This window comes from Solanum lycopersicum, chromosome 11, assembly GCF_036512215.1.
Source record: "Solanum lycopersicum chromosome 11, SLM_r2.1".
In the NCBI taxonomy this organism is placed as follows: domain Eukaryota; kingdom Viridiplantae; phylum Streptophyta; class Magnoliopsida; order Solanales; family Solanaceae; genus Solanum; species Solanum lycopersicum.
In genome coordinates, this window is record NC_090810.1 from 1,394,089 (window position 1) to 1,419,410 (window position 25,322).

The 25,322-nt window shown below is 32.7% G+C and overlaps 3 protein-coding genes across 8 annotated transcripts; 2 read left to right on the forward strand and 1 right to left on the reverse strand.

The window, feature by feature from the left end:
• The first annotated feature begins 8,400 nt into the window (after positions 1-8,400).
• MAPKKKalpha (mitogen-activated protein kinase kinase kinase) lies at positions 8,401-14,861 on the forward strand. The gene is made up of 11 exons (NM_001247556.2): positions 8,401-8,924; positions 9,891-10,205; positions 10,393-10,480; positions 10,639-10,701; positions 10,881-11,041; positions 11,115-11,190; positions 11,587-11,646; positions 11,740-11,847; positions 11,953-12,189; positions 14,119-14,240; positions 14,341-14,861. The coding sequence occupies exons 1-11, from the start codon at positions 8,575-8,577 to the stop codon at positions 14,603-14,605; spliced, it is 1,845 nt and encodes a 614-aa protein (NP_001234485.1). The 5' UTR covers positions 8,401-8,574; the 3' UTR covers positions 14,606-14,861.
• Positions 14,862-15,103: 242 nt separating this feature from the next.
• Positions 15,104-21,584, forward strand: LOC101250070 (uncharacterized). Of its 3 annotated transcripts, none has more exons than XM_019211168.3 (5): positions 15,104-16,324; positions 16,780-16,885; positions 17,677-17,744; positions 18,543-18,754; positions 20,127-21,584. In XM_019211168.3, the coding sequence occupies exons 4-5, from the start codon at positions 18,551-18,553 to the stop codon at positions 21,264-21,266; spliced, it is 1,344 nt and encodes a 447-aa protein (XP_019066713.1). In that variant the 5' UTR covers positions 15,104-16,324; positions 16,780-16,885; positions 17,677-17,744; positions 18,543-18,550; the 3' UTR covers positions 21,267-21,584. The 3 variants fall into 3 exon arrangements, with proteins under 3 accessions (XP_019066713.1, XP_004249908.1, XP_025884054.1); XM_026028269.2 differs by having other exon boundaries at positions 16,084-16,324; positions 17,653-17,744; XM_004249860.5 differs by lacking the exon at positions 17,677-17,744.
• Positions 21,585-21,706: 122 nt separating this feature from the next.
• LOC101250560 (NAD(P)H-quinone oxidoreductase subunit O, chloroplastic) lies at positions 21,707-23,432 on the reverse strand. 4 transcript variants are annotated; one of them, XM_004249862.5, is made up of 6 exons: positions 23,107-23,432; positions 22,966-23,021; positions 22,666-22,731; positions 22,520-22,561; positions 22,350-22,409; positions 21,707-21,982 (listed from the first exon to the last, which is right to left on the reverse strand). In XM_004249862.5, the coding sequence occupies exons 1-6, from the start codon at positions 23,333-23,335 to the stop codon at positions 21,953-21,955; spliced, it is 483 nt and encodes a 160-aa protein (XP_004249910.1). In that variant the 5' UTR covers positions 23,336-23,432; the 3' UTR covers positions 21,707-21,952. The 4 variants fall into 4 exon arrangements, with proteins under 4 accessions (XP_004249910.1, XP_025884056.1, XP_010312492.1 ...); XM_026028271.2 differs by having other exon boundaries at positions 22,934-23,021; XM_010314190.4 differs by having other exon boundaries at positions 22,966-23,042.
• Between the last annotated feature and the right edge of the window lie 1,890 nt (positions 23,433-25,322).

Consider the following 25,322-nt stretch of genomic DNA (forward strand, 5'->3'; position numbering starts at 1 on the left):
TATATATATATATATATTCATCATTAATAAATTGTCTTTGTATTTAATTTTTAATGTGAAATATATAGTTAAAGTATAAGAGAGTTTATTTTATTTAATTTATACTTGAAGATTACATAACTTACTGAAAGGAGGATAGTCAAATAGAATTGGAGAAGCATAGCATCCGCAAGCGGAGAGATCACTACAATAAGAATAACTTTTAGCGACACTAAATATTGACACTAATAAAGAGTGTTAAAGTCTTTATCGGCATTAGTTAAGTGTCATTAGAACCAATTTCGCTAAAGGTTTTAGGGATATATACAAAGAGTGACAATTGCTGTTAAAAATACATATTTAGTGGTAATTAAGAATTGAATGTCGCTAATGATAATTTTTGTTGTAGTGGATCCGACATCAACTACATATCCTACATTTGAAAATATGCTACTGAAGGCACTCGAAAAATCCTATCTTTCGTATACATAAGACCATGGTGATTCACGGGTCTCCCCTCAAACTAAATTTCACGTAGCCCATTACAAAACAAAGTCTCTATTGATAGTTGAAATTTGATAAGATTAAGAATACATATAGGGTATGTACGAATACTTTTAATGATGCAGGTATTAAGAAAAAAAGAACTACTTTTATCCAAAGTAGATAATATTACACCTTTTTAAGGAATCGTATGGTCATGCGAAATGAAGTCATGATTGGAAATTATAAGAAATTAGATGAAGTGGTCATTGACCATTTGCTTTAAGAAAAAAATTGATCCAATTTTAAAATTATTGAAATTGGCCGAACCTACTTTTCTTCTTCCTTCCTCCTCCTCCTCCTTTCATTTCTCGTTGCTGCTTTCACTGTAACAAAAATAACTTTCAGCGACGTTAAATATTAACAATGATAAGTTAAAGTGTCATTAGAACCAACGTCGCCAAAGCTTTAGGGACATATACAAAGAGTGTCAATTGCCGCTAAAAATATATATTTAACGACAATTAAGAATTAATTGTCACTCATAATCATTTTTGTTGTAGTGTTTCAGACTTTCTTCCTCCATCTTCCATGAACAATCAACCATTAAAGTTTCAATGCTTGCTTGATTTAAGAATTTGATGCATCAAAAGACTCAAAACATTGAGAGGGGCTTTTATCTAGAATTTGGGACTACTTGGAGGTGATTTTGAGTTTATCGCGATTGAATAGTCTGTGTATACTTTACATATAGTCAACGTATATTTCATGTATAGTCCATGTATACTTCATGTATAGCTAAGCTATATTTAACTTTTTGCGTGTATCATAGTCAGTGCAAGCGATATTGGATAATTGGTATATACTACACTAAGCTATATCGTATAGTTGGTATTTACTTGCTACAACTTTTGGCAAGCGATATTGTATAGATAATGTATATTTGCTATGACTTCTGACTATTTTTTATTTAAAAAGAAGCATGTTATATTTATTGTAAAATAATTACTTTATTGTATATATTTAAAACTATCTATTGAAATTATGTTATGTATAACATGAGATGAAGTTAAAGGTTTTCTTTGGACATGCAACTTGGATTTTTTAGTTGTATTTTTTTTTTCTAATCAACATAAAATTCATAACCATCAAAATTATCTCAATTCTTTATAAAATATTACTAAATAAGAAAATATAAATAAAAAAATGTAATACACTATAACAAAGCTATTCTAATAATAATACAACATTTATTAGATGAACTTTCGTTCACTAAAAAATCCTAAAAAATAACATTAAACTTGAATTACTTTTTAATATAATTCTCCTGACGGTCATCAGTCAATCCACGCGTTGAGTGCATTTCTCGGTCACATGATCGATAAATAAACCAACATTGTTAGTCTGAACTATTTGTTGATCAATATCATTAGTAACTATATCATCATGTTAATAAATAAATTTGTTTGGTATGTAATAAATAAAGTTGGTGTTGGTTTGAAGTAATAATAAATTTGGTTGGTGAGAATAATGGTTATATTCTATATAAATAATTTTAAGATTAGTAAGAATAATAATATCACCTATAAATTTTTCTTGCATACCAAACAAATGGTTTGTATATATAAAATGTTTTCTTTATATAAAAAAAATTGTGGATCAATTTTTATATTTAAATTTTTTAAAACATGACATGCAATTTTAAAATCAATTTTTTTTGGGGAATTTAAAATGTCATCTCATGATATAAAATCATGACATGAAATTGCACATTCAAAATATTGATTTCATTTCATAATTTCAATTGTAATAAATATCTTATGATAGGATTATCATAAAAAGAATTTCAAAATTGACGATTAATTAAAAATACTTGATTAACATTATTTGAAAAAAGTTGACGATTGATTTTTTTAAAATTATTTATCGAATTGCAATGCAAATAAAGCTTTGGCTTTAGGCCCCATATATATGGAGCCCTACAAATTTATTAGTATAATTTTATGGCACAATTTCTTTTTTGTAGATAAAGAAATGTTAAAAATTAAAATATGTAGGGTAATCAAATTCTTTTTTTTTTTCTTTCTTTAGAATCGATGTAACTAGACAAATCACTTTTAAAAAAGGGTTATTAGTATAATGAAAAAAGAATCTCATATATTTGTTATCTTAAAAGAAAATGTTATTTGGATTATTTAGTTTAGTTTTAAAGTGTATAATAACTTCTAAGTTCTAACCGCCTCAAGTTCATTTATCATTTTTCTTATATTTAATTAATTAAAAAAATTTAAAATTTTCTATAAAAAATCAAAAAATAATAATAAAAAAAAATGACAATACACATTAATTATGTACTTTCATATTTCAATACACTTCCATCTCTAAAGTCCCTACTCTCCATCCCCCACACTCCTGCCTCTCTACCTACACTATTGATAAAGTATAATTTTCAATAAGAAAATATAAAATGATAAACACATTAAGAAGAAAAAAAAAAGAGGATTTTATTTTTTTCATATATAAAAAAATGTTAAATAATTTTAATTATGTTTATATAATATAATTGTTCGTAAAGAATTAGCTCTATATAACACTGTCATAGATAAATTAGCTAACTAGTCAAAATTCATAACATAGTTATTAAGAACATTTTACTTTAAAATAATTATTAAAAATATCATTTTTTAAGCAAATAAAGTGTCTCCTGATATAATTTATTCATCTCCTTTTTATTTTTCAAATTACCCATTTTTCTCTTTCAAATTGGGATTTTGAAGTGAAATAAAAAAAACTATCAGGTATACATTAACTATTGATTCTTTGATTTGTTTGAAAGTGGTTCTAAAATAACTGTTAAAAAATTGATTCAAAAATAAATCTGAATTGTATTTTATTTGTTGAATCTTTTTCATAAGTTATTTTACATATATTTAATTCAAAGATTAAACAACTACTGAGATATTCAATTTGAAAATTTCTAATCAATATCTCATATAAATCATATAAGTTAATCAAAATCGCTTAACTTTTTTTCGAAAAAAACATTTATATTCCAATAGAACACACCCTAATATAATGCAATAAATAATATTTAAGATAATATACCTTTATTCTAAAGATATTTTCCTCTTAAAAACAAACGTGCTCACATTTAAGACGTGAGTGATGAGTCAATTATATTTCCAAAAAGCCATCTTTATTGTAAACTCATAAAAAAAATATATATATAATAAACAAAGTTAAATTAAATTAATTTTAAAAAATAAAATAAAATAAATAAAATGTTTTAAAAGGCCACGTCATCCACTCGGTTTAATTTAACACTGACTGCCGTCTCCAAAATTCCTGAGCTGTCCCTCACTGTTAGTTTTGGGCCCACATTTGCCTACTCCCCTCTTCTTTTTTTTCCATTTTGATCCCTCATTTATCTTTTTTTTTTTTTACACTTTTCATCTATATAATTTTTTACGTATTTATATTATAGTTTGATTAAATTTAACGTAAATTACTTTTTAATAAATAATATTTTATATTTAATAGAACTTAAATGTCAAACATAAAATTAATAATGAAGAGGTATTGATCACTTCACAACAATTTTTATTAGTTTTTAGTTTTACTTTTTGATTTTCATATATATATATATATATATATATATATATATATATATATATATATATATATATATATATCCTCAAATAATTCAATTTTCACATTGGACATAATGGATTTCTTTATTTTTAGAGTTTAAATCTAAAAATAAAAGTAAAGGATAGATTATAAGTGTCGTTATTCATCACGTCACACGTCTCGGTGGTTTGTGATTTTCTCGTGTTGACAGGATGTTATTTTCACATTGGACATAATGAATTTCTTCATTTTATAGTTTAAATTCAAAAACAAAGGTAAAGGATAGATTATAAGTGTCGTTATTCATCACGTCACACGTCTCTGTGTTTTGTGATTTTCTCGTGTTAACAGGATGTTATTTTCACATTGGACATAATGGATTTCTTCATTTTATAGTTTAAATCCAAAAATAAAGGTAAAGGATGAATTATAAGTGTCGTTATTCATCACTTCACACGTCTCGATGGTTTGTGATTTTCTCGTGTTGACAGGATGTTATTTTCACATTGGACATAATGGATTTCTTCATTTTATAATTTAAATACAAAAATAAAGGTAAAGGATGAATTATAAGTGTCGTTATTCATCACGTCACACGTCTCGGTGGTTTGTGATTTTCTCGTGTTGACAGGATGTTATTTTCACATTGGACATAATGGATTTCTTCATTTTTAGAGTTTAAATCCAAAAATAAAGGTAAATGATGGATTATAAGTGCCGTTATTCATCACGTCACCCATCTTAGTAAATTGTGATTTTCTCGTGTTGACAGGATGTTATCAGTTAAGAGGCAAAAAAATGTAGTTCATCCATGAAGATGAACACGAGTTCATCACTCTTTGATTGATCCTGTAAGAAAACAAATACAAACAGTTGCAAAAAAAAAAAAAAAGAGCAATTAGATGTTTGTTGTGTCAACATTAACGTTCTCAAAATAAAATTGTTCATTAAATCAAATTCTTTGCACTATCACATATTAACATATTAAGTACATTTCATATTATTCTAATATATATCTATATTGTAATTTGAAAACTTATAATAATGTGTTAATTGTATTAATGTAAAAACTACAGAATTTATACTTTCCTACATTGTTATATTACACTAAGTAGTATTTGCTTAAGAAAAAATTCTATTTTCATTACTTAAAATGCATGATCATACTTTTAAATTTTTATCTTTTGTGTTGTTCAATATTTAAATCAGATTACGTGATAGTTATTCAGTTTGTCTGTGAAAAAATTTAATAATTTTAACATAATTAAGAGATTATTTTTATCACTTTAATACTAAATTAGGAATAGATTATTTTGATAATCAAGTTAATTCTAGTAATCAATAAATGACTTTCCAAATTTCAAATAAATAAGAAAAATTTGTAAAAAAACTACCTTCCTCATTTAACAAATAAGTCAATATTAACAATATCAAAACAAATTTGTTCATTAGATCGAATTCTTTGCACCATCATATATTAAATATATACCATCATTCATATCATTCGAATGTTAAAATAATATCATAAATTAAGAACAAATAGTTACTTTTTTTCTCATCTTGATCTCTCATTTTTCTTCTTTTTGACACTTTTCATCCATATAATTTGTTACGTATTCGTATTTCAATGTAGTTAAATATGATGTAAATCACTTTCTAATATTAAACAAGATTCCGTAATTAGTAGAACTTAAGTGGCAAACATTAAATTAATAATGAAGAAATATTGATCATTTAACTGCAATTTTTATTGATTTTGAATTTTACACTTTTTCGCACATACACGCACGTACGCATGCATGCGCACATACACACACAAAAACTAGCTTCGCCAGTTTATTGATTCAAATAATTCGATTCTCACATTTTATACAATGAATTTCTTCATTTTTAGAGTTTGAATCCAAAAATAAAGGTAAAGGATGAAGTAGAACTGTTGTTATTCATCACGTCACACGCCTCGGTGGTTTCTGATTTTTTCGTGTTGACAGGATGTGATCACTTAAGAGGCGAAAAATATAGTTCATCCGTGAAGACAAAGAAGAGTTCATTACTCTCTAATTGATCCCGTAAGAAAATAAATATTCTGTATTTGTCTGTAAATAAATTTACTTGTTTTAACAGAGTTAAGAGATTATTATCATCACTTTAATACTAAATTACGAATAAAAAATTTTTATATTCAAATAATTGTATTAATCAATAAATAACTTTTCAAATTTCAAATAAATAAGAAAAAAAATTGTAACAAACTACCTTCCTCATTTAACAAATAAGTCAATATTAACTTTATCAAAATAAATTTATTTATCAAATCAAATTTTCTGCACTATCATATATTAAATATATACCATCTTTCATATCATTCGAATGTTAAAATATATATCATAAATTGAGAACGGATAGTTAAATTTTTTTCATTTTCATCCCTCATTTACCTTCTCTTTTGCATTTTTCATCCATATAACTTGTTACATATCCGTATTAGAATCTGGTTAAATTTGATGTAAATCACTTTCTAATAAATAAGATTTCATAATTAGTAGAACTTGAATGACAAACGTTAAATTAATAATGAAGAAATATTGATCATTTAACTGTAATTTTTTTTTATTTTTATTTTTACTTTTTTTTTTAAAACACACACGCACACGCGCGCGCGCGCGCACACACATATATATATAGCTTTGTTAGTTTATAAATACAAGTAATTCGATTTTCACATTGTACATAATGAATTCTTTATTCTTAGAGTTTAAATCTAGAAATAAATGTAAAGAATGAAGTAGAAGTGTCTTATTCGTGTCTTATTCATCACGTAACACGTCTCGGTGGTTTCTGAGTTTTTCGTGTTGACAGGATATGATCATTTAAGAGGCGAAAAATGTAGTTCATCCCTGAAGAGAAAGAAGAGTCTATCACTCTTTGATTGATCTTGTGAGAAAATAAATACAAACAGTTATAAATGAAAAGTGATTAAATATTTGTTGTGATAACGCAGAAAGAAATAACTGCATTTAAAGTCGTCGTTATACTTTTGTTTATGTATATGAATCATATTTTTAGCAGGTTTTGTTCTTTATCATTTGTGTTGTTCGACAGTATACCTGATAGTCATATTTAGTGTTCGTTTTAGTCCATGAATAAATTTATTGGTTCCAACTGAATTAAAGGAGTATTTTCATAACTTTTAATGCCAATTAGGGATAGAACACTTTGGTACTCAAATCAGTTCTAGTAATCTAGTAAATAACTATCAAATTTCAAATAAGTAGTATTTATGATAAGTATCTTCCTTAATTATAACAAAAATAAGTCAACATTAACGTTCTCAAAATAAAATTATTCATTAAATCAAATTCTTTGCTCTATCACATATAAGTACATTTCATATCATTCAAATATTAAAACCTACATCGTAATTGAGAACGTGTAATGATGTGTTCATTGTATAAATGTAAAAATTATAGGATTTTTACTTTCCTTCATTATTTATCATACTACATTTTCTAAACTTATTTTTTTGGGTTGTTCGATATTTTACATAAGATTACATGGAAATCATATTCAGTGTTTGTCTGTGAAAAAAATTGTTGATTTTAACAAAGTTAAGAGATTGTTTTCATCACTTTAATACCAAATTGAGAATAGAGTATTTTAGTAATTAAGTTAATTATAGAAACCAATAAATAACTTTCCAAATTTCAAATAAATAAGAAAAATGTATAACAAACTACCCTCCTCATTTAATAAATAAATTAATATTAACATTATCAAAAACAAATTTGGTCATTAGAGATCAAATTCTTTACACTATCATATACTAAATATATATTATATTTCATATTATTCGAATGTTAAAATATATACCACAAATTGAGAACAAATAGTTAATTAATTCATAGCAATGTAAAATTTATAGGATTCTTACTTTTTTTTTCCATATTATATCACACTATTTAGTAGTATTTGTTTAAGCAAAATTTCATCTTTATCACTTGAAGTGTTATCATCTTATGAACTTTTATTTTTTACATTGTTTGTGACAGTCACATTCAGTGTTTGTTCTCGTAGGTGAATAAAATTCTATTCGCCGTCCTATATCATCTTTCGTATCATTTATTTTTTTTTTTAAAAATAACTTTAATATAAATACGAGACACTTTATTTATCGAGACGAGATATATTTTTAGTATAAATTGACATATAGTATATAGATTAGGGGGTACAAAGCGCAAAACACGTACAACCAACTTGGCAGGCCCCTGTTTCCTTCTATCTATCTACCTTCCTATTTCCTTCTCAAAGTTTTCTTCGTCAGCTACATCGATACATCCCCCTTCACCTAAAAGAAAAATAATAATCTTGAAAATCCCAAATTAATTCTCTTTTTTCTGACTGTAGCAAACCAAGAATCTACAGATTTCACTCATTTTTGACTCACTTGTGGTGATCACTGAATTAGTTCAGAGGAAAAAAAAAATGCCTGCTTGGTGGGGGAAAAAATCCACCAAGAACAAAGACCTGCAAGCTAAAGAGAAAGAAAGGGAGAAGTATGTAAAACCCAGAAGTTTTGATGAGTTACTTAGTAGAAATTCACCAAGAACCAGTAAAGATTTTAGTGGTTCTGGTTCTGGGTTTTCTGGGTTTGATTCAGGTTCTTCTTTGGAGAAAGCTCATCCTTTGCCTATGCCTTCTGTTTCTTCACTGGGAAATGATCATGGGGTTGTTTTAGGATGTGGGTCGGTTTCAGTTTCCAGTACTAGCTCATCTGGGTCATCTGATGGCGGTGGTCCTGTAAATACTGATCAAGCTCAGTTGGATACTTTCAGGTTGGTGTTGGTTGATTTCTGATTATAAAGTTTCTTTCTTTATATGATTTGATGTTTGATTTTGTTCATTCTTTTTGGGATTTGTGAGGTTTTGTTATGGTTATTGGTGTTGGTTGACTTTGAATTTACTTGTTGTAAAAATGAGATCTTTTGTTGATTGGATTGGATTGTGATCCATAAGTTGAATGTATGTTGATTAGCTAGAAAGGCTATATTGGTTCAGTTGTTGCACCTTGATAAAAGGAGCTTTTTTGTGTTGAGAAAGTTGTTACCAGTGGAAGGCGGCAGGTGTCTCGTGGAATTTGTGAGCCCCGGACGCTTGTGGTTTGTTATTCAAAATTAGTTTTTTTGTTGATTGGATTGGATTGTGATCCACAAATTGAATGTGCATTGATAAGCTAGAGAGGCTTTATTGGTGCAGCTATTGCACCTTGATTAAATGTTTTTTTTTTTGTGTGTTAAAAGGTTGTTACTTGGCCCTTGTTGCCGGTGAGAGGTGGCAGGTATCCCGTGAAATTAGGGTTTGTGTGCACAATCTGGCTGGTACACCATGGTTATAAAAAAAAGAAGAAGTTCAATTAGTTTATAGTTTTGTTTCTCCAGGTAGCTCTTGGTGGATTATGCATATTAAATCGAACATCTGATTAATGAGTCCGTGAATCACTTACTTCACATTTTGGTTTACCCGAAATACACCAAAATGCTAAACCTGAGAAATTATGTTGATTTCTTGAGTTTGCACTTGTTTCTATTGTTCTGTGTCTATAGTTCAATTACTGATCTTCAGGAGGCTCAATTAGGAAAACTCAGAGAAAATTCTTTATACATGGTATAATTGTACGTTACCTTCCTTTCTTTTTATTTTTCACGGAATACACAAGATGCATGAGTTACAAGTACCTTCTTTTAAATGTAATTCATTCATTGTACTATCCTAACTGTGGGGACACTTCTGCTTGTTGCCAGAGGACTTGGAGATAATAGGTTGAGCCCACTGTCACGAAGCCCAGTTCGTTCCAGAGGGACAACTACCACATCATCACCTTTACATCCTCGGTTTTCGAGTTTAAATCTGGACTCTTCAACGGGCAAGTTGGATGATGTAAGGAGTGAATGTCATCAGCTGCCCCTTCCACCCGGTTCTCCACCCAGTCCTTCTGCTTTGCCAAACCCAAGACCTTGTGTTGTGGCTGAAGGCGCAAACGTTAATATGTCAAAATGGAAGAAAGGCAGGCTCCTAGGAAGAGGCACGTTTGGTCATGTGTATCTTGGATTCAACAGGTTTGTGAGCCTTCCAGCTTTTTTTCGATCAATGACGTTTGGGTTCTAACTAGGTTCAGGAGCATCATGGCTTTAGTATAGGTCATCTTATGCTCATTTTGAATTGGTTTACGGAAGACCGTGTGGCAAATAGTTCACGGTGGACATAGTTACATAGTGATTAACTGGTGGTCTTCAATATGAACAGGGAGAATGGACAAATGTGTGCGATAAAAGAAGTCAAGGTGGTTTCAGATGATCAAACATCCAAAGAGTGTCTTAAGCAACTGAATCAGGTCTCTTTTATTACTCTTTCAGTGTATTTCTGTTAATTATTAATTTAGCTCCTTTCAAAGTCTGCGATAAACTTCGTTCTGTAATCTTGTGTCTTTAGTTTGATATCTCCCTTTTCAATTTTGCATTCAATACCTGACTGATTTCATCTTATGTACAGGAAATCATTTTACTCAGTAACTTGACACATCCAAATATTGTTCGATATCATGGAAGTGAACTGGTATGACTATATGCTTTAGTTGGATGTGCATAATTATATATATTCATTCTGATATTTACACAACTTAGGCAAATATGTTGATTATATTAATTTGTTCTTTTGTAACCTAGTTGCTTTGTAGAACAGAAATATAATCTTCCCATTTGGTTAACAACGGTTGCCTTTTAATTATTCCGCAGGATGAAGAAACTCTATCAGTTTACTTGGAGTACGTTTCTGGGGGTTCTATACATAAACTGTTGCAGGAATATGGGCCTTTTAGGGAGCCAGTTATACAAAACTACACAAGACAGATCCTTTCTGGCCTTTCCTTTTTACATGCTAGGAATACAGTTCACAGGTGTGTCTTTATGATTCGAGTATTTGTGACTCAGCTATTCTGCGGGATTCAAATGTCAATATTTTCTTTTCAGGGATATAAAAGGAGCCAATATACTAGTAGATCCTAATGGTGAAATCAAGCTAGCTGATTTTGGCATGGCAAAGCATGTAAGTAGCAGCAAAATCATAAATTTATTTCTTTACCACTTTTTACTGAAAGGTGTCATAGAACTAATTCCAAAGCTTTGCCTTTGACTTTATTTGCACACAAGAATAGCGGGAATTTGATTGACTGTTGGTGTATGTTATACTTGCTATATAATTGAAGAACTCTAAACTTGTCATTTTGGTACTTTATTAGTTATTTGAATGAATGAATTTAGCCCTTCTTATAGAACCAACAGATGTGGTAGCCAAGCAAAAGATGAAGTTTTCGTTTCATTTTTTGTGTTTGTTTTTTTGCTTCTCTTAAAGTGCTGTTAAAAGAAAAGGCGTTTGAATTTTTTAGAACATTTTCTTTCAGCAATTGATCCATGCATTAACATTTATATTACCTTGGAGCAGATAACTTCGTGCGCGTCAGTGCTCTCTTTCAAAGGAAGTCCTTATTGGATGGCTCCTGAGGTATGCCTCCTTCCCGTTTCTGCATACCCTCTCGTCAGTGTCCATCACTTTTAGCAAAGACTTATAGTTATTCCATTCCTCTGATATTATCAGGTGGTAATGAATACAAGCGGCTACGGCCTTGCAGTGGATATTTGGAGTTTGGGATGTACAATTCTTGAAATGGCAACTTCAAAGCCACCTTGGAGCCAGTATGAAGGGGTAAGATATCGGAATATTTGATAAATGGATTTACCGATCATCTCTACTCAGGCCATCATCAAAGAACTCAAACCTAAGTGTCTTTGATTGCTCTCTATGGAACAGGTTGCCGCCATATTTAAAATTGGAAACAGCAAAGACTTTCCTGAAATTCCAGAACACCTTTCTAATGATGCAAAAAGCTTTATAAGGTCATGCTTGCAGCGGGAGCCGTCCCTACGACCTACAGCTTCTAAACTACTAGAGCACCCTTTTGTTAAAAACCAAAGTACAGCAAAAGTTGCTCATGTCGGTGTAACCAAAGAATCATATCTTCGTTCCTTTGATGGAAGCCGGACACCGGTAAAGATTTTGAGATTTTTCATTTGTCTGATGGAGTCTTTTACTTCTTTTTCCTTTGGAAAAACTATAATGAATTGTCTTGGAAAAAGTGAAATTACTCTCTGAACAAACTAGAAATCACTGAGTTCGAAATTTGAGTAAACATCAAGAAAGGAACTTAATAATTAGCAAGAGATAGCGAAGTGCTTAAGTGTAAGTTATCCTTTCTAGAGAGATGTGGCACCTTCTTCCACTTGTCTGTCACTAGGGACATGCCAATTCTTATTAATAACTGTGAAATCTGATTAAATGTTGATTAGGAATTCATTAAACTATAACTAATTGCTTTTCTGATTTCAAGTCATTTCTGTGGATCAGTATCTGCAATTTGATCTTAGCTGCATACTAGTGTCCATCCCGAATAAGCATGTCAAATCAGATCCATCTGGTAAAAGTGCAAAGTGGGCCTTACAAAGGACCATTAGTTTGTAGCTTTTGTGTTTAGAGAATGTAGCTCTCTGAAATTATGATCTGGTGGTTCATGTTAGTTCATGTAACATGGTCAGTGAGGATTCATATAGCTGACCCCAACTTGTGTAGGACTGAGATGTAGTTAGTGTTGTCGTACTTTCTTGGTGAATTTTGTAAATTTAGCTCGATCATGAGTAACAATTAAAAAGTTGTACAAATTAGAATAGAAATGATTTCTAAGTAGAAGATATCAGCTGAGCCTTAACGGGGTATATGTCCTTTTCACAATCTTACTCTATTCTGTACCCTATACATACTGGTTGTAGTATTTCTCCTGTAGTTTCTTATCCTTAAATTTCTGTTACTATCTACAGTCTCTTATACATCAATTATCACACTTATTTTCTTGTAGTTATTGTTCTTTTTTCGGAATGATTTGTGATGATTTTTGTAGTATTTTGTCATGATTTCTTCACTTCTGATTTTTTCGATCTATTTTTTCTTACACTCCACCCTCCCCAGATCCACTTGTCGGAATTCCCTGGTACGTTGTTGTTGGAATCAAAACCGTATATACATGTGTTGTAGCTCGTATCCAGACGAGGCCCTGAAATTTTTTTCTTCACAGTGTTCAGTTGGGAGGTGTATTCATATGAAACAATGGTTTTACAATAACAGATGTTACTTGGTAATCAAAACCTGTATACGTGTTCCTTGTAAGTTTCTAACTTAGAGCAATTATAAGAAGAGATGGAATATAACCTTGTGAGTTATGTCAACAACTTTACCCAATAATTATGTGTAATATGTCTTAAATATTAGTATGAGCTAATTGACGGTTTATCCAATCAATCTAGCCTTTCTACCCTTGGACTGGGTGCTCTAGTTTGTATGGTTTACTCTTCAGTGTTAAATCAACTCCAGCTTAATCACTATTGGGTTAACATACGCTTTAGCAGATGCTGTAGGCCATTTTCTATTCCAGTTCGCAGCTTGTCTAACCATTTGCTGACCCCTACTATGGCCACTAAATATCTTTAGACGTTTAAGCTTATAGCCACAGTTCACGAAGGACTAGTTCTCCTGAGCAACATTTTGTGCAAAGGAATTCGCCTAGGTAATAGAATCATGCTCCCATTATACAGAAATAGCTCTTGAAGATGCTTAATGCAACAGCATGTGGCTTTGTTTACTTGACTTAACATGGACAATCACGAAAATGTGCAAATTAGCTGATTGAACCAAATACTCATTTGAACCTTTGCCAGATCAAATCCAACATTTTCAAAAATTATTAAAACAACTCTGATGAGAATGGGACGGGTAGAAAAGCTTAGCAACAATACTTGGGTAGTTCATCCATCAATGTTATAACACCACGAAGGACGTGGAGGCACTTGGGATAAAGATTTTTGGAACTGATCATTTATGCTTTCCATATCCCTCTGAAAATCTCTTTTCAATTTGTTTTTTTTACAGCCAGTGTTGGAGCTCCATCCTGGTGGAAGAACTATTTCTCCGGGAAGGAATATTTCCCCCGCTGAAGGAAACTATGCATCCCATCCGGTGATCACAGTCTCTAGACCATTGATCTGCGCAAGGTGATAAGCGTTTTTACCTTAATGTATCTACTTTTTAGTCTGTTTTCTACTCATGCCGGAGGACAGATGTATCTAACTGTTCTTTTCTCGACATCCACAGGGAAAATGTAAAAGCCATAACATCTTTACCGGTATCCCCCACATCTAGCCCATTAAGACAGTATGAACCTGCCCGTAAAAGCTGTTATCTTTCTCCTCCTCACTCATCTTATGGCATCGGGGGCCAGAGTGGATACGAGGCAAATGATTACTCAATGTTTCAAACAAGGCCCAGCACAAGAATCACACTTGAGCCATGGCTCGAAATCCCTCACTTTAGAACTCAGACGCCATCTAGATCCCCCAAAACAAGACCCATTCTTTAGTAACATGTGATGTATGAGGTGAAAGTTTTCTTTACTTGCATTGCACCACGCGTGGTCGGTCCCCTTCTAGGAAATGAATTGCAGAAACTATGTCTCCTTCTAAGCTATTCGTTTCTGTTTGATGTGTTCATTATCATCAAGAGAAATTTTGGGTGACCTGGGGTTTTTGGTTGCATGATGAAGGGAATTGCATTTTCTTGAATATAAGATCTGTAAAATGTACTTCATTCTCAATGTAAATGCAAGATTGATCACTTGATTAAATTGTTTCATAGCGCTCTTATAGTAGACTTAGCTATGAATATTCACGGAGAAATGAATACCGTGTTTCTCTTGCATTATTAATCACCTAGCAAGCCTTTCATTTGGTAGGTAACATCACCAAAACATATCATTAGATTTGACGAAATCGAAGTGATTTGGCACCTCTTGTGCAAGGCAACGCTGACCTTCTGTTATCTTTTATTTGGTAGACTTGGTAAATAGACTCGACTTAATCGGATGACGATAATGTGTTCTCTTTCCCTTTTTGGTTTCTTATCATCTATTTGATATTCACATTAAATTCTCGATTAATCTGAACTCGTGCTTAAAAAAAAGTTTTTATGATTCATTAAAATATAAGGTTATTGGTGGTGGAGTTAATTCTTTCTTAGGTCCATCTTTCATTGACTTTTTCCTTTTTCAAATTTTGTTCTTGAATTTTCAAAACTATTTCTAGATGGAATTATTAATGATAAAAAAAAAATAATTAAGGGTGCCACATTGTGGTTCCTATCTTACTATTTTTTTAATTTTTTAATATAATAGTCCCATTTCCCAAATTCGCCTACTAGTTGATTAAAACACTTTTTGTTTAGTTGTCTCTATTTGGTTGTATATCATTTTTAAGTCTACATATATTTTTGTATAGTTGTTCCAATCATGGCTTAATTGTACATCATTCTTTAATTTGTATTTTTAAAAAAATTGAAGTTATCGTTGAGATTAAACGTCATATATGTTAGTTCATGGATTAGGTGTTCATTTGTTTGTTTATGTAATTAATTATATTCCTTTACAAATTATGCTCTTATAATTTATAAGAGCAAGTGTCGTGTTTAAATTTTCTCATGTCATATTAAAAAACTAATGATAGTGGGCTAACTCTTGACGAATCAATTGATACACAATAACGTGTGTGTATATATATATATATAAGTACGCTGACTGATACTTAATATTTATTTTCGATTTCGAATGATACACACTTAAATTTCATATTCATAAAAAGTTTTGAGGGAAATTATGCAATTATCTCAAACTTTGAGGACTAGATTAATATTTCACATTATTTAAACGACTCCGTCAAAAGAAACGGTCACATGTAATCAAATTGGCGGTCTACAATACCATAAATTAAACCTTAGCACACAGGATCACTCCGTACGAATCGTGTTTCGCAATTTTCCCATTTTGAATCTCAATTTTTAGATGTTGAATTGAATAATTTCCCTCTCAAAATCTTCATCTTCAACCTCGAGAGTGAAAATGCCGATTGAGATGCTTAAAGGGCTGCCATTTTCAGTAGATACATGGAGTTCGAAGTCGAGAAGAAAGAGGCATCATTTCTTAACACATGCTCATAAGGATCACACTCAAGGGATCTGTATTTATGGTTCATATCCAATTTATTGTTCCCGTCTTACCAGAACTCTTGTTCTACAGCATTTTCCTCAGGTAATTCGTTTTTTATTTTCCTTGAAATTTGTTTTTCTCGTTTTGTCTCAATTTATGTGATTGCGATAAATCTGATTTATGTGGTTGAGGGAGTAGTAATTGTTGTATTACTTAGTGTTGAGACTTGAATCAAGCCAAATTGAAGGAATAATATGGAAGTTGTACTATTCACATGTGTTTTTCTGTAAGATGAGCAATAAAGCTAGAAGTTCAGAACATAAATTTACGCGATTTTAGAATACAAATGTTTCTTATGATTAGTATACTTGTGATGACTCAATAGCTTGTAATCTTGTATTAGAGGGAGTAATGGATATGACCTGTATGTTTTTGTTGATGGAATTTGAGTTTGGTTCTTTTGTCTGTTACCTGTTAATGTATTCTCTATGACCTGTTATTTTTTTTGTTTTCTCAATGTGGTCTGGAAATGTTGAAATGTTGTGTGTTTTGGGCAGCTTGATGGATCATTTTTTGTGGGTATTGAGGTTGGGCAATGTATAGTGATCAACGACCCTGATGGTGATTTCACGGTTACTGCCCTTGATGCCAATCATTGCCCAGGTGTGTATATGAATTTGAAGTGAGGACTTTGATCTTTCTTTTTTTCCGTTTTTCTTATTTCTGTTTTCCAGTAGCTTTTTGAGCTCAGACAATTCATGCTAGTTATATTTTTTTTCCAGAAGTTCTGTTCTATTCATATTTTGTTCATTATGATAAATTGTTTGTGTTGTTCATTACTAGGAGTTTCTCATTAGTTGGAATGCACACTCTGTCTTATATTAAATTCAGGCACATTTTGTTGTTGTAGTTAACAAATTTCACCAATGCTAGTCCCCTATCTCTTCGGGAAGGCCATGTTATTGTGTGAAATAGTGTTTTGTTTGAAAATTCGTGACTCTTCATGCAAGAATACGCTATTGAAAGGCAACCTCTTGGAAAGATGCCTTTGTTAGTCTACAAATAGGACCAACTGATATTTTAATGAGATAATTGAGTAAGAGAGTTTGCAGTAACTTTTTTTCTTAAATAATCGTGGTTTCTGGCCCAGCTTGTGCACACCTTGAATTTTCCGCAAGGTACTTACTATGTCCACCAATACAATTACTGGTAACTCCGTCCACCTGTGCTTGGATAGATGGAAAGAATTCAACTGGTTTGTTTTGCCTTTGTGAGATTTGAACATGAGGTCCATATTTGAAACCTAGACCTCCTGGTTTAACCTGCTTTTTTTTTACCATGAAAGTGTAATGGTGGCAGTGGCACCCACCACTTTGCGTCCACTTGTTTGTTCATGTGTTTTCCCTGCTCACTTATCTGACATTTCTCAGACTTGGTGTACTGACACTGTGTAGATTGTTGAGTATCAAGTTGCGGAAGTTGTGTCACGGTGGTGACCACCTCATTTCATTTTTTATAGGAGGTATGTGTCAATTGTACAGGAACTACTCTTATTTTCTGTACCCTGAATGCATGTACTGGATGCAAGTTCAATGAGATCCACTTTGCCTGATAAAAAAAAGGCAATCACCTCATTTCATTTTTACGAGGTGGGGAAAACTTGATGCGACCCCCTTTCTTCGTCCATGACGGATTTGTTTTACATTAGTTAGGTCGGTATTTGGCTGCTCACTGCTCTTATGCAGCAGTCCTATCTATGAGCTAGGTGACTAGTGCTTACATACTATTGTGTGGGTTTTTTATTTTTCTATCTTATTCATCCCACGGGGATCTTTTGTTGTTTTTTATCTGTCTCTCTTGTCGGAACCTAAAGTGATGCTGTCTACTTGCAAAAATCTCATATGTTTTTGGATGGGCATCAAAGTGATGCTAAGAAAGAGCATCAATCCTTTAAGTTAGTGAGTTTTCATGGAAAATTGCAACTTTTTGCTAATCTTTCGCAGTACCAAAACACAAGACTGTGATATAAGGTTCTAGGCTTATTAGAGTCTACCTATTTAAGTGCAATCTGCTGCTCTTTTCTTTACTTTTTTTATGTTTATTTTTTAAGAGGTTCTGTTGTATACCTAGGTGTTCTTATAGTCAAAAATGCAAACTCTGGATGATTAGGGGAAAATAATGCCTTAAAGATTGTATCTTGGGCACACCTAGCTTCAATTTGATGGTTTTGTTTCTCATCTTGCATTCTGTTCTTCTATAGTACATTTGTTGTTACAGGGTTACAGCGATAAACGTTTGGCATTATGTTAACAACTTGCAGGAGCTCTAATGTTCTTGTATGAAGGCAAATTTGGGAATCTCCTACATACAGGAGATTGCAGACTCACGATTGAGTGCTTGCAACAATTACCCCTAAAGTATGTGGGCACCCCAGGAAAAGAACCGAAGTGTCAGATTGATTGCATTTTCCTTGATTGCACATTTGGTCAGTCTCCATTGAAGATGCCCAGCAGGCAGTCAGCGATGCAACAGGTTCTAACACTCATTCTTGTAAAATCATGAGCCATATTTTTATCCAGAAAAAAAGAATATCCATTCTTGTGAAATCAAGAGCCATAAGCACAGCAGAATCTTTCAACTGTTAATTTTGTTAAAATTACTGAGGTAATAACTGGTGAAACCAACTGTTTCTTTGTTTGGTAAAAACTCTAGAATTTGGTTTTACTGAATGGTAGAGAAAAGCTTGTTTTACTGGTGGGAAATTAGTTGTCAGATGCTTCTTGTGTTGAGTGTTGTGTTCCATGATTTGATTCAATTCACCCTATACAAATCAAGTCTATAAATGAAGTCCTGTCACTGGATCTAGATAGTGCTTGTCCTTGCTAAGTCTTATAACTCGGTATCCAACTTCACTGAAGCTCATAGGGCAGATAAGTGGTGTGACCCTGAGTTTATCCCCAATGAAGCAGAACAAAAGCAGCTAGATACTTAAAAATGACACGAGGAAGTTCAGGATTTCTGTATACAACACTCTTTTGTTTGTATTGAAGACATGTATACTGTGCTATAGTGTGTCCTCCGAAAGGCCAATGTATTTGAAATGTTACCTGCACAAGTTGTGCAGGTTGCTGCCTGGGTGGTGTGAATCACGGTGAGTAGTGAGAAGACTATAGAAGTTGTGAGCTTATGGTTCTCAAGTATCAATAAAGAATCGTTTACAGTCTCCTTTGTTGATAAATTTAGTTCACACTCTCATTTTACGTATGGCTTACAATTGGTGAAGAAACTGAGTATGCTGTCGTAAGCATTCTTTTTTCCTTCTAAATGAAAGGTTTATAAAATTCATAAACCCACAACTTGGACTGCTCTCAACAGTGTTTTTTTCTTAAGAGACATCAAGCACCAGTCTTGATCAGGCCGTTTAGAATTTTGCTTGGCAGAAAAAAATGTATCTTGGTCCACTGTCTGTTTTTCTATTAAGGTTTGTTCTAATAATAGATATCTTGCCATACATTGTTGAAGATCCATGCTTAACTGGATAGAGAATTGGGATGAGAAAGGACTTCTTTGGAATAGACACCATTTTGGAAGGAATTAAAAAGGAAAGATGTACATTCAAGCCAGAGATACAGAATAGTTGAGCTTATCAAAGTTCCACTGGGTTCAAAACAATTGCTAGAGAAAGCTCGCCTTAATCATCTACTAATTCTTACTTCAATCAAGTTTCTTGCTCTATTATCATGCTTATCAAATACAACAATAGGTTTTAGCTCCTAAATGAATTGTTCCTCTGTTTGCGGTCTTCAATGCTTATTCTATGTGCCATAGGACCTTTTTTCTTTCTTTCATTCATTTGATTGATAAATATATTTAACATCACTAAATTGTTTTTCCAAACAAACAGATAATCAATTGCATATGGAAGCACCCTCAAGCTCCTACAGTCTATCTGACATGTGATCTTCTTGGCCACGAGGAGATACTCGTGCATGTTTCACAGACATTTGGTTGCAAGATATACGTCGATAAAGCTAAAACTCCAGAATGCTTTCAGGCTTTGGAACTAATGGTGCCTGAAATACTGTCTGAAGACTCATCTTCTCGTTTTCAACTGTTTGATGGGTTTCCAAAACTGTACCAAAGAGCAGAAGCCAAGATTGCAAAGGCTCGGTCTGATTCTCAGCATGAGCCTCTAATTATTCGAGCATCAGCACAGTGGTATGTATGCGATGATGGTATTTCGGATATTGAAAGTCGAAAAAAAGGAAGATGTGATCAACCAGTGAGAGATATATTCGGTGTCTGGCACATTTGTTACTCCATACACTCATCAAAGGAAGAACTGGAGTGGGCTTTGCAACTTCTTGCACCTAGGTGGGTCATCTCTACAACACCTAGTTGTAAGGCTCTGGAGCTGAACTATGTGAAGCGTCTTTTTAATCAACATCGGAATTTTGATGACCCTTTCTGGCAACTTTTGGGGTTCAGTATGAACGAGGAATCTGAAGTTGATGCAGAAACACCTCCAGATGTGGTTGAGATTTCAAGTTCACCTATGGTCAAGAGCAATGCTCAAGATTGTACCGGACACTCCAAGTCGATGACATCATCTTTTAGCAATTGTAGGCAGTCATATCTGTCTCCTCCAAGCAAAACAGCCCCAGTAACATTATTTGGTAGGGCGAGGCTTGGGCTCAATGGTTCTTGTTTCAAACATGAAGAGAAGGAGCCTATACTTCCAGATGAAAATGCTGTAATCAGATGTTCCGACAAGTTAGAGGCTATTTCATTTAAGCAGGAAGAAGTTGTGGTGGACACTGGTAAGACCTTGGCAGTAAGTGAAAGTTCAGACATCAGGAGTAAAGAGAGCTTGTTGCACAGAAAAACAGAGAATTGTATTTTTGAGTCAGCGGTTGGATTGTCAAACAGTTATAACCCAAGTTTGCGGAAATTATACCGGTCTATGCATGTACCAGTGCCCCGACCCCTTGCTTCGTTGACAGAGCTTATGAATGCTACTAAGCGTGCTAGGAGAAGGCTGTAAGTTCTGATTTTTCCTGGCATCATTTCTTCATTAATTTCTTCATTTCATTCTCCACCCTCATCGCTTTCAGATATTGATACCAAGTACAGCATTGTTTACAGAAAAAAATACAGATAACTTATACTCCATACCACCTGTTCTTCACCTTCCCTTTTTACAGGCTGCTGTACACTGAGACTTTCCAGTTACCTGCCTACTGTATATTGTGTGTACACTATAATTTTATGAAAAAATTAATGGTACATTGAGACGTACATTTCGATATTCATTTATAAACCGACTCCATTCTATTCAATATGGAAGGTATTTTGTGTTTAACTGATATCATATTTCAGTTCTATCCTTCCCAGACCCCACTTGTGGGATTACATTGGGTATGTTGCTGTTTATTTATATTTCAGTTGATCTAGAACGTCTCTTGATTGTTACTGGAAGCTGTCTTTTACCTACTGAATAGTCCAGGATTGTTATATTAAGCTTCTTAAGAATCAATTTAACGATTATTTAGTGTCAACTGAGAAGCTGATTGAGTGATCTTTAAGGAATAATAATATATTTAGCAATAAGTAAATTCTGGAGGTGTGTCCATCTCATCTCTCTTCATCTCTGATGAGCAGCGGTCAATCTGATGCTCCACTTTGATTTACTCGTCTGGCATGTACTGGTCTGTAACTGTGGACTCGCCACTATATTCTCTCGTAATCCAGCTTATCAGACTGCAAAATTTGTTATTGGTTAGGGAATGTGTGATTACGCAACAGACCACTTGCTTTTTAGCAAGGTGGAAACTGTATCATCAAATAAAGATACGATACTTGGGAGGATTGCTTAAGTTCATATAAGCAAACCACCAGTCCATTCCGGATACTTGGGAGGATTGCTTAAGTTCATATAAGCAACCCACCGGTCCATTCCCCAAACCTCCGTGCAGTTAATTGCTATGAGTTTGTCCAAAATAATTTTCACCAGAGATTCTCATTTGAAGTGCAAGGAGGTTTTTTTAATAGTGTACCATAAAAGGTACTCATGAAATGATGCAAATTGCTGCTTTAGTATTTTGAATGATTTCAAAAGGCTAATTACCTTAATTAGCATCTCTGTTGGAAGCCAAGCTGGTGCAGTTGGTATTCCGATCCATCCAATCTGCAGCATAGGTAAACTCTCAACTTTGATCTCTTTATATATTCAGTGAAATTTATGTTTCGAGGTGTGTTTTGATATAATAAATTGAATTTCGAAAAAAATATACTTACAAGTGCATATTCTCCTGTCTCGAATATACGAATATCCAATACCTAAACAGATATATGATTAGTTTATTTTATAAATAACATGTTGTTCCAAATTGTATTTTGTTATCCCTTTTGACATGATCTATAGAGAAATAAGAAAATGGTACCTCACCACGGTCTTCATATATGTAGTCCAGACCTTTGTAATAAGGTGGATGATCAACAGACAAATACTGAAGAAATTTATACAAAAATATACAGTCAAATTCCAGTGCAAGGGTGTCCACAACTTCCAATTCAGATTATTATCATCATTCATAAGCATGTAGAGGATACAATGCTGATTGGTAAAAAATTATAGTATATATATCTTTATTAAAGAAGTCCCACTAAATAGGTCTGAGAAGGTAGAGTGTACATAAACCTTATCATTACCTCGTGAAGTAGCAAAAAAAAACAAAACTCACATTGATGCTATTCAGATACTTCTCCTTTTCCACCCTGACTATCTGACCTTTCTTCACTGCCAACCAAAACAAAAAAGCTAAACTTCTATAAACAAAAAATTAGTGAAATTTGAGACATTTTCATGAAATAGTACTACTCACTAGAATAAACCGGTTTTTTAGGCTTTGTTGCGGTGGCTGTTGTACTAGAAGAAGTTGTTGTTGCTGCTGCTGCTTGAGATTTTGGCTTCTCATTATTTTCTTGTGGTTCAGATGAACTATTTTCTGCTTTAATAACAAAAGGGCTATAATTAATCCTATTTTTTCTTGTTTGTGAAAAAGATGATGAATATATGAAGGAGGTGTGTGAAAATGCAGCAGAGAAAGCCATCTCTATAGTTTTTTTTTTTTTTTTTTGGAGATATAACTAGTTTAGTTGTGGCCAATATAAGTAGATAAGGGCATGCCCTTTTTCCCCCTTCTTCAACGGCCAGATTTGAATAACAAAAATTAGTCTGCTAATAAATGGGATTACTCTATTCTCGGTTAAGGATTTCGAGTTTGAATACTGAATTTCGATGTCATTTTTGTTGAAAATTACTGTGGACGTCCGTTAGAACTTTTATCTATGGAGCCAATTGGTTGTCACGGTCAAAACGACCATTTTAAAGGTCAAACCATCTTTTTAGTGATCCAGAATTTTAACGTTATTTGCCGAAAATTAACATAGTTAAAACCTTATCTATGGGGCATATTGGCCACTACAGCTAAAAAGGACCCATTTTCAAGGTTAAACGAGTTTAGAGTAGGTAAACCCCCAATTTTGTCGAGTGTTCTGTGCTATAGTCTATGAAATTTTTGGTGAATAAGAACTCTGACGTCATATTTTCTGAATTAACATGGATGATTGTTAAGATCTTATCAATGGAGTCAGTTAGTCACCACGATCAAAACACCCCATTTTGAAGGTCAAACGATCCAGAGCAGGTAAACCCTCATTTTTTTCAATTTTTGTTTACAAGTAGGTAAAAAACAGATTTTATCGATTTTCGTATGACATAACCCATAAATTATTTTTACCCAAAAATTCAAAACAAAATGGTCGAATTTTTTCATGGACGTCCTTTAAAAACTTAGAAATAAAACTAGCTCGTCTCGTGGAGAAAAATGATGCATTTTTAAGTTCAAACGTGCCCAAAGCAGGCAAAGACATATTTTACCAATTTTTATGTGTTATATCACATGATTTTCTTTTTGATTCGGGAATATAAAAAAATGGCCAAATTCTTTTGACATCCGTTAAAACCATATAAATTGAACCAGTTCGTCCCGCAGGGAAAAATCGTGCATTTTCAAGTTCAACTGAACCCCAGAGCAAGAAATTTGATAAAATTTGTCTTTGTCTGCTTTGGAATTTGTTTAAACTTGAAAATGTGTCTTTTTTCCCCGCAGGACGAAGTGGTTCCATTTTAAGGTCTTAATGGTCGTCTATTAAATATGCGGTCATTTTGTTTTAGGATTTATGGATAAAAAATATTATGGGCTATAACACACTAAAATCGATAAAAACTACCTTTGCCTTCTTAGGGGCTCGTTTGAATTATAAAATACATCATTTTTCCCCGCGGGATGAACTCGTTTCATTCCTTAGCTCTTTACGGACGCCATGAAAAATTTTGGCCATATTGTTTGGAAATTTTTGGATTTAAAAAAATTCATGGGCTATGCACACAAAAATCGATAAGATATGTCTTTATCTATTTTAGGGTTCGTTTAAACTTGAAAATGCACAATTTTTCCATGCAGGACAAATTGATTCCATTTTAAGGTCTTAACGGACTTCCATGAGTAATTTCAGCCATTGTTTGGAAATTTCTGATGAAAAATATAACACATAAAAATTGGTAAAATTTGCCTTTGCCTTCTTTGGGGCTCGTTTGAACTTGAAAATTCACAATTTTTCTTCGCGAGAAGAACATATTCTATTTCTAAGGTCTTAACAAGTGTCTATGAAAAATTTTGATCATTTGTTTCCAAATATTCGAATAAGAAAATCCATGAGCTATAACACATGAAAATCGACAAAACCCGTCTTTACCTACTTTGGGCTCGTTTGAACTTGAAAATGCTTCATTTTTTCTCGCGGGATAAACAAGTTTCATTTCTAAGGTCTTAATAGATGTTCATGGAATATTTTGCCCATTTTATTTTGGGATTTCCGGAAAAAAAATTCATGGGTTATAACACATGAAAATTAGTAAAATCTGTTTTCGCTGGCTTTGGGGCTCATTTGAACTTTAAAATGCATCATTTTTCTCCTCGGGATGAAAGGTTCCATTTCTAAGGTCTTAAATGGACGTCCATGAAAAATTTCGGCC

Bases quoted from the DNA above. Each gene is read 5' to 3' on its own strand.
- MAPKKKalpha (NM_001247556.2), top strand. From the start codon at position 8,575: ATGCCTGCTTGGTGGGGGAAAAAATCCACCAAGAACAAAGACCTGCAA. The intron at 10,206-10,392 runs GTTTGTGAGCCT...CAATATGAACAG, and splicing joins GTGTATCTTGGATTCAACAG to GGAGAATGGACAAATGTGTG. The intron at 12,190-14,118 runs GTAAAGATTTTG...TTTTTTTTACAG, and splicing joins TTGATGGAAGCCGGACACCG to CCAGTGTTGGAGCTCCATCC.
- LOC101250070 (XM_004249860.5), top strand. From the start codon at position 16,136: ATGCCGATTGAGATGCTTAAAGGGCTGCCATTTTCAGTAGATACATGG. The intron at 16,325-16,779 runs GTAATTCGTTTT...TGTTTTGGGCAG, and splicing joins TTCTACAGCATTTTCCTCAG to CTTGATGGATCATTTTTTGT. The intron at 16,886-18,542 runs GTGTGTATATGA...AACAACTTGCAG, and splicing joins TGATGCCAATCATTGCCCAG to GAGCTCTAATGTTCTTGTAT.
- LOC101250560 (XM_010314190.4), bottom strand. From the start codon at position 23,335: ATGGCTTTCTCTGCTGCATTTTCACACACCTCCTTCATATATTCATCA. The intron at 22,562-22,665 runs GTACCATTTTCT...ATATCTGTTTAG, and splicing joins TATATGAAGACCGTGGTGAG to GTATTGGATATTCGTATATT. The intron at 21,983-22,349 runs GTAATTAGCCTT...CAAATTTTGCAG, and splicing joins CAACAGAGATGCTAATTAAG to TCTGATAAGCTGGATTACGA.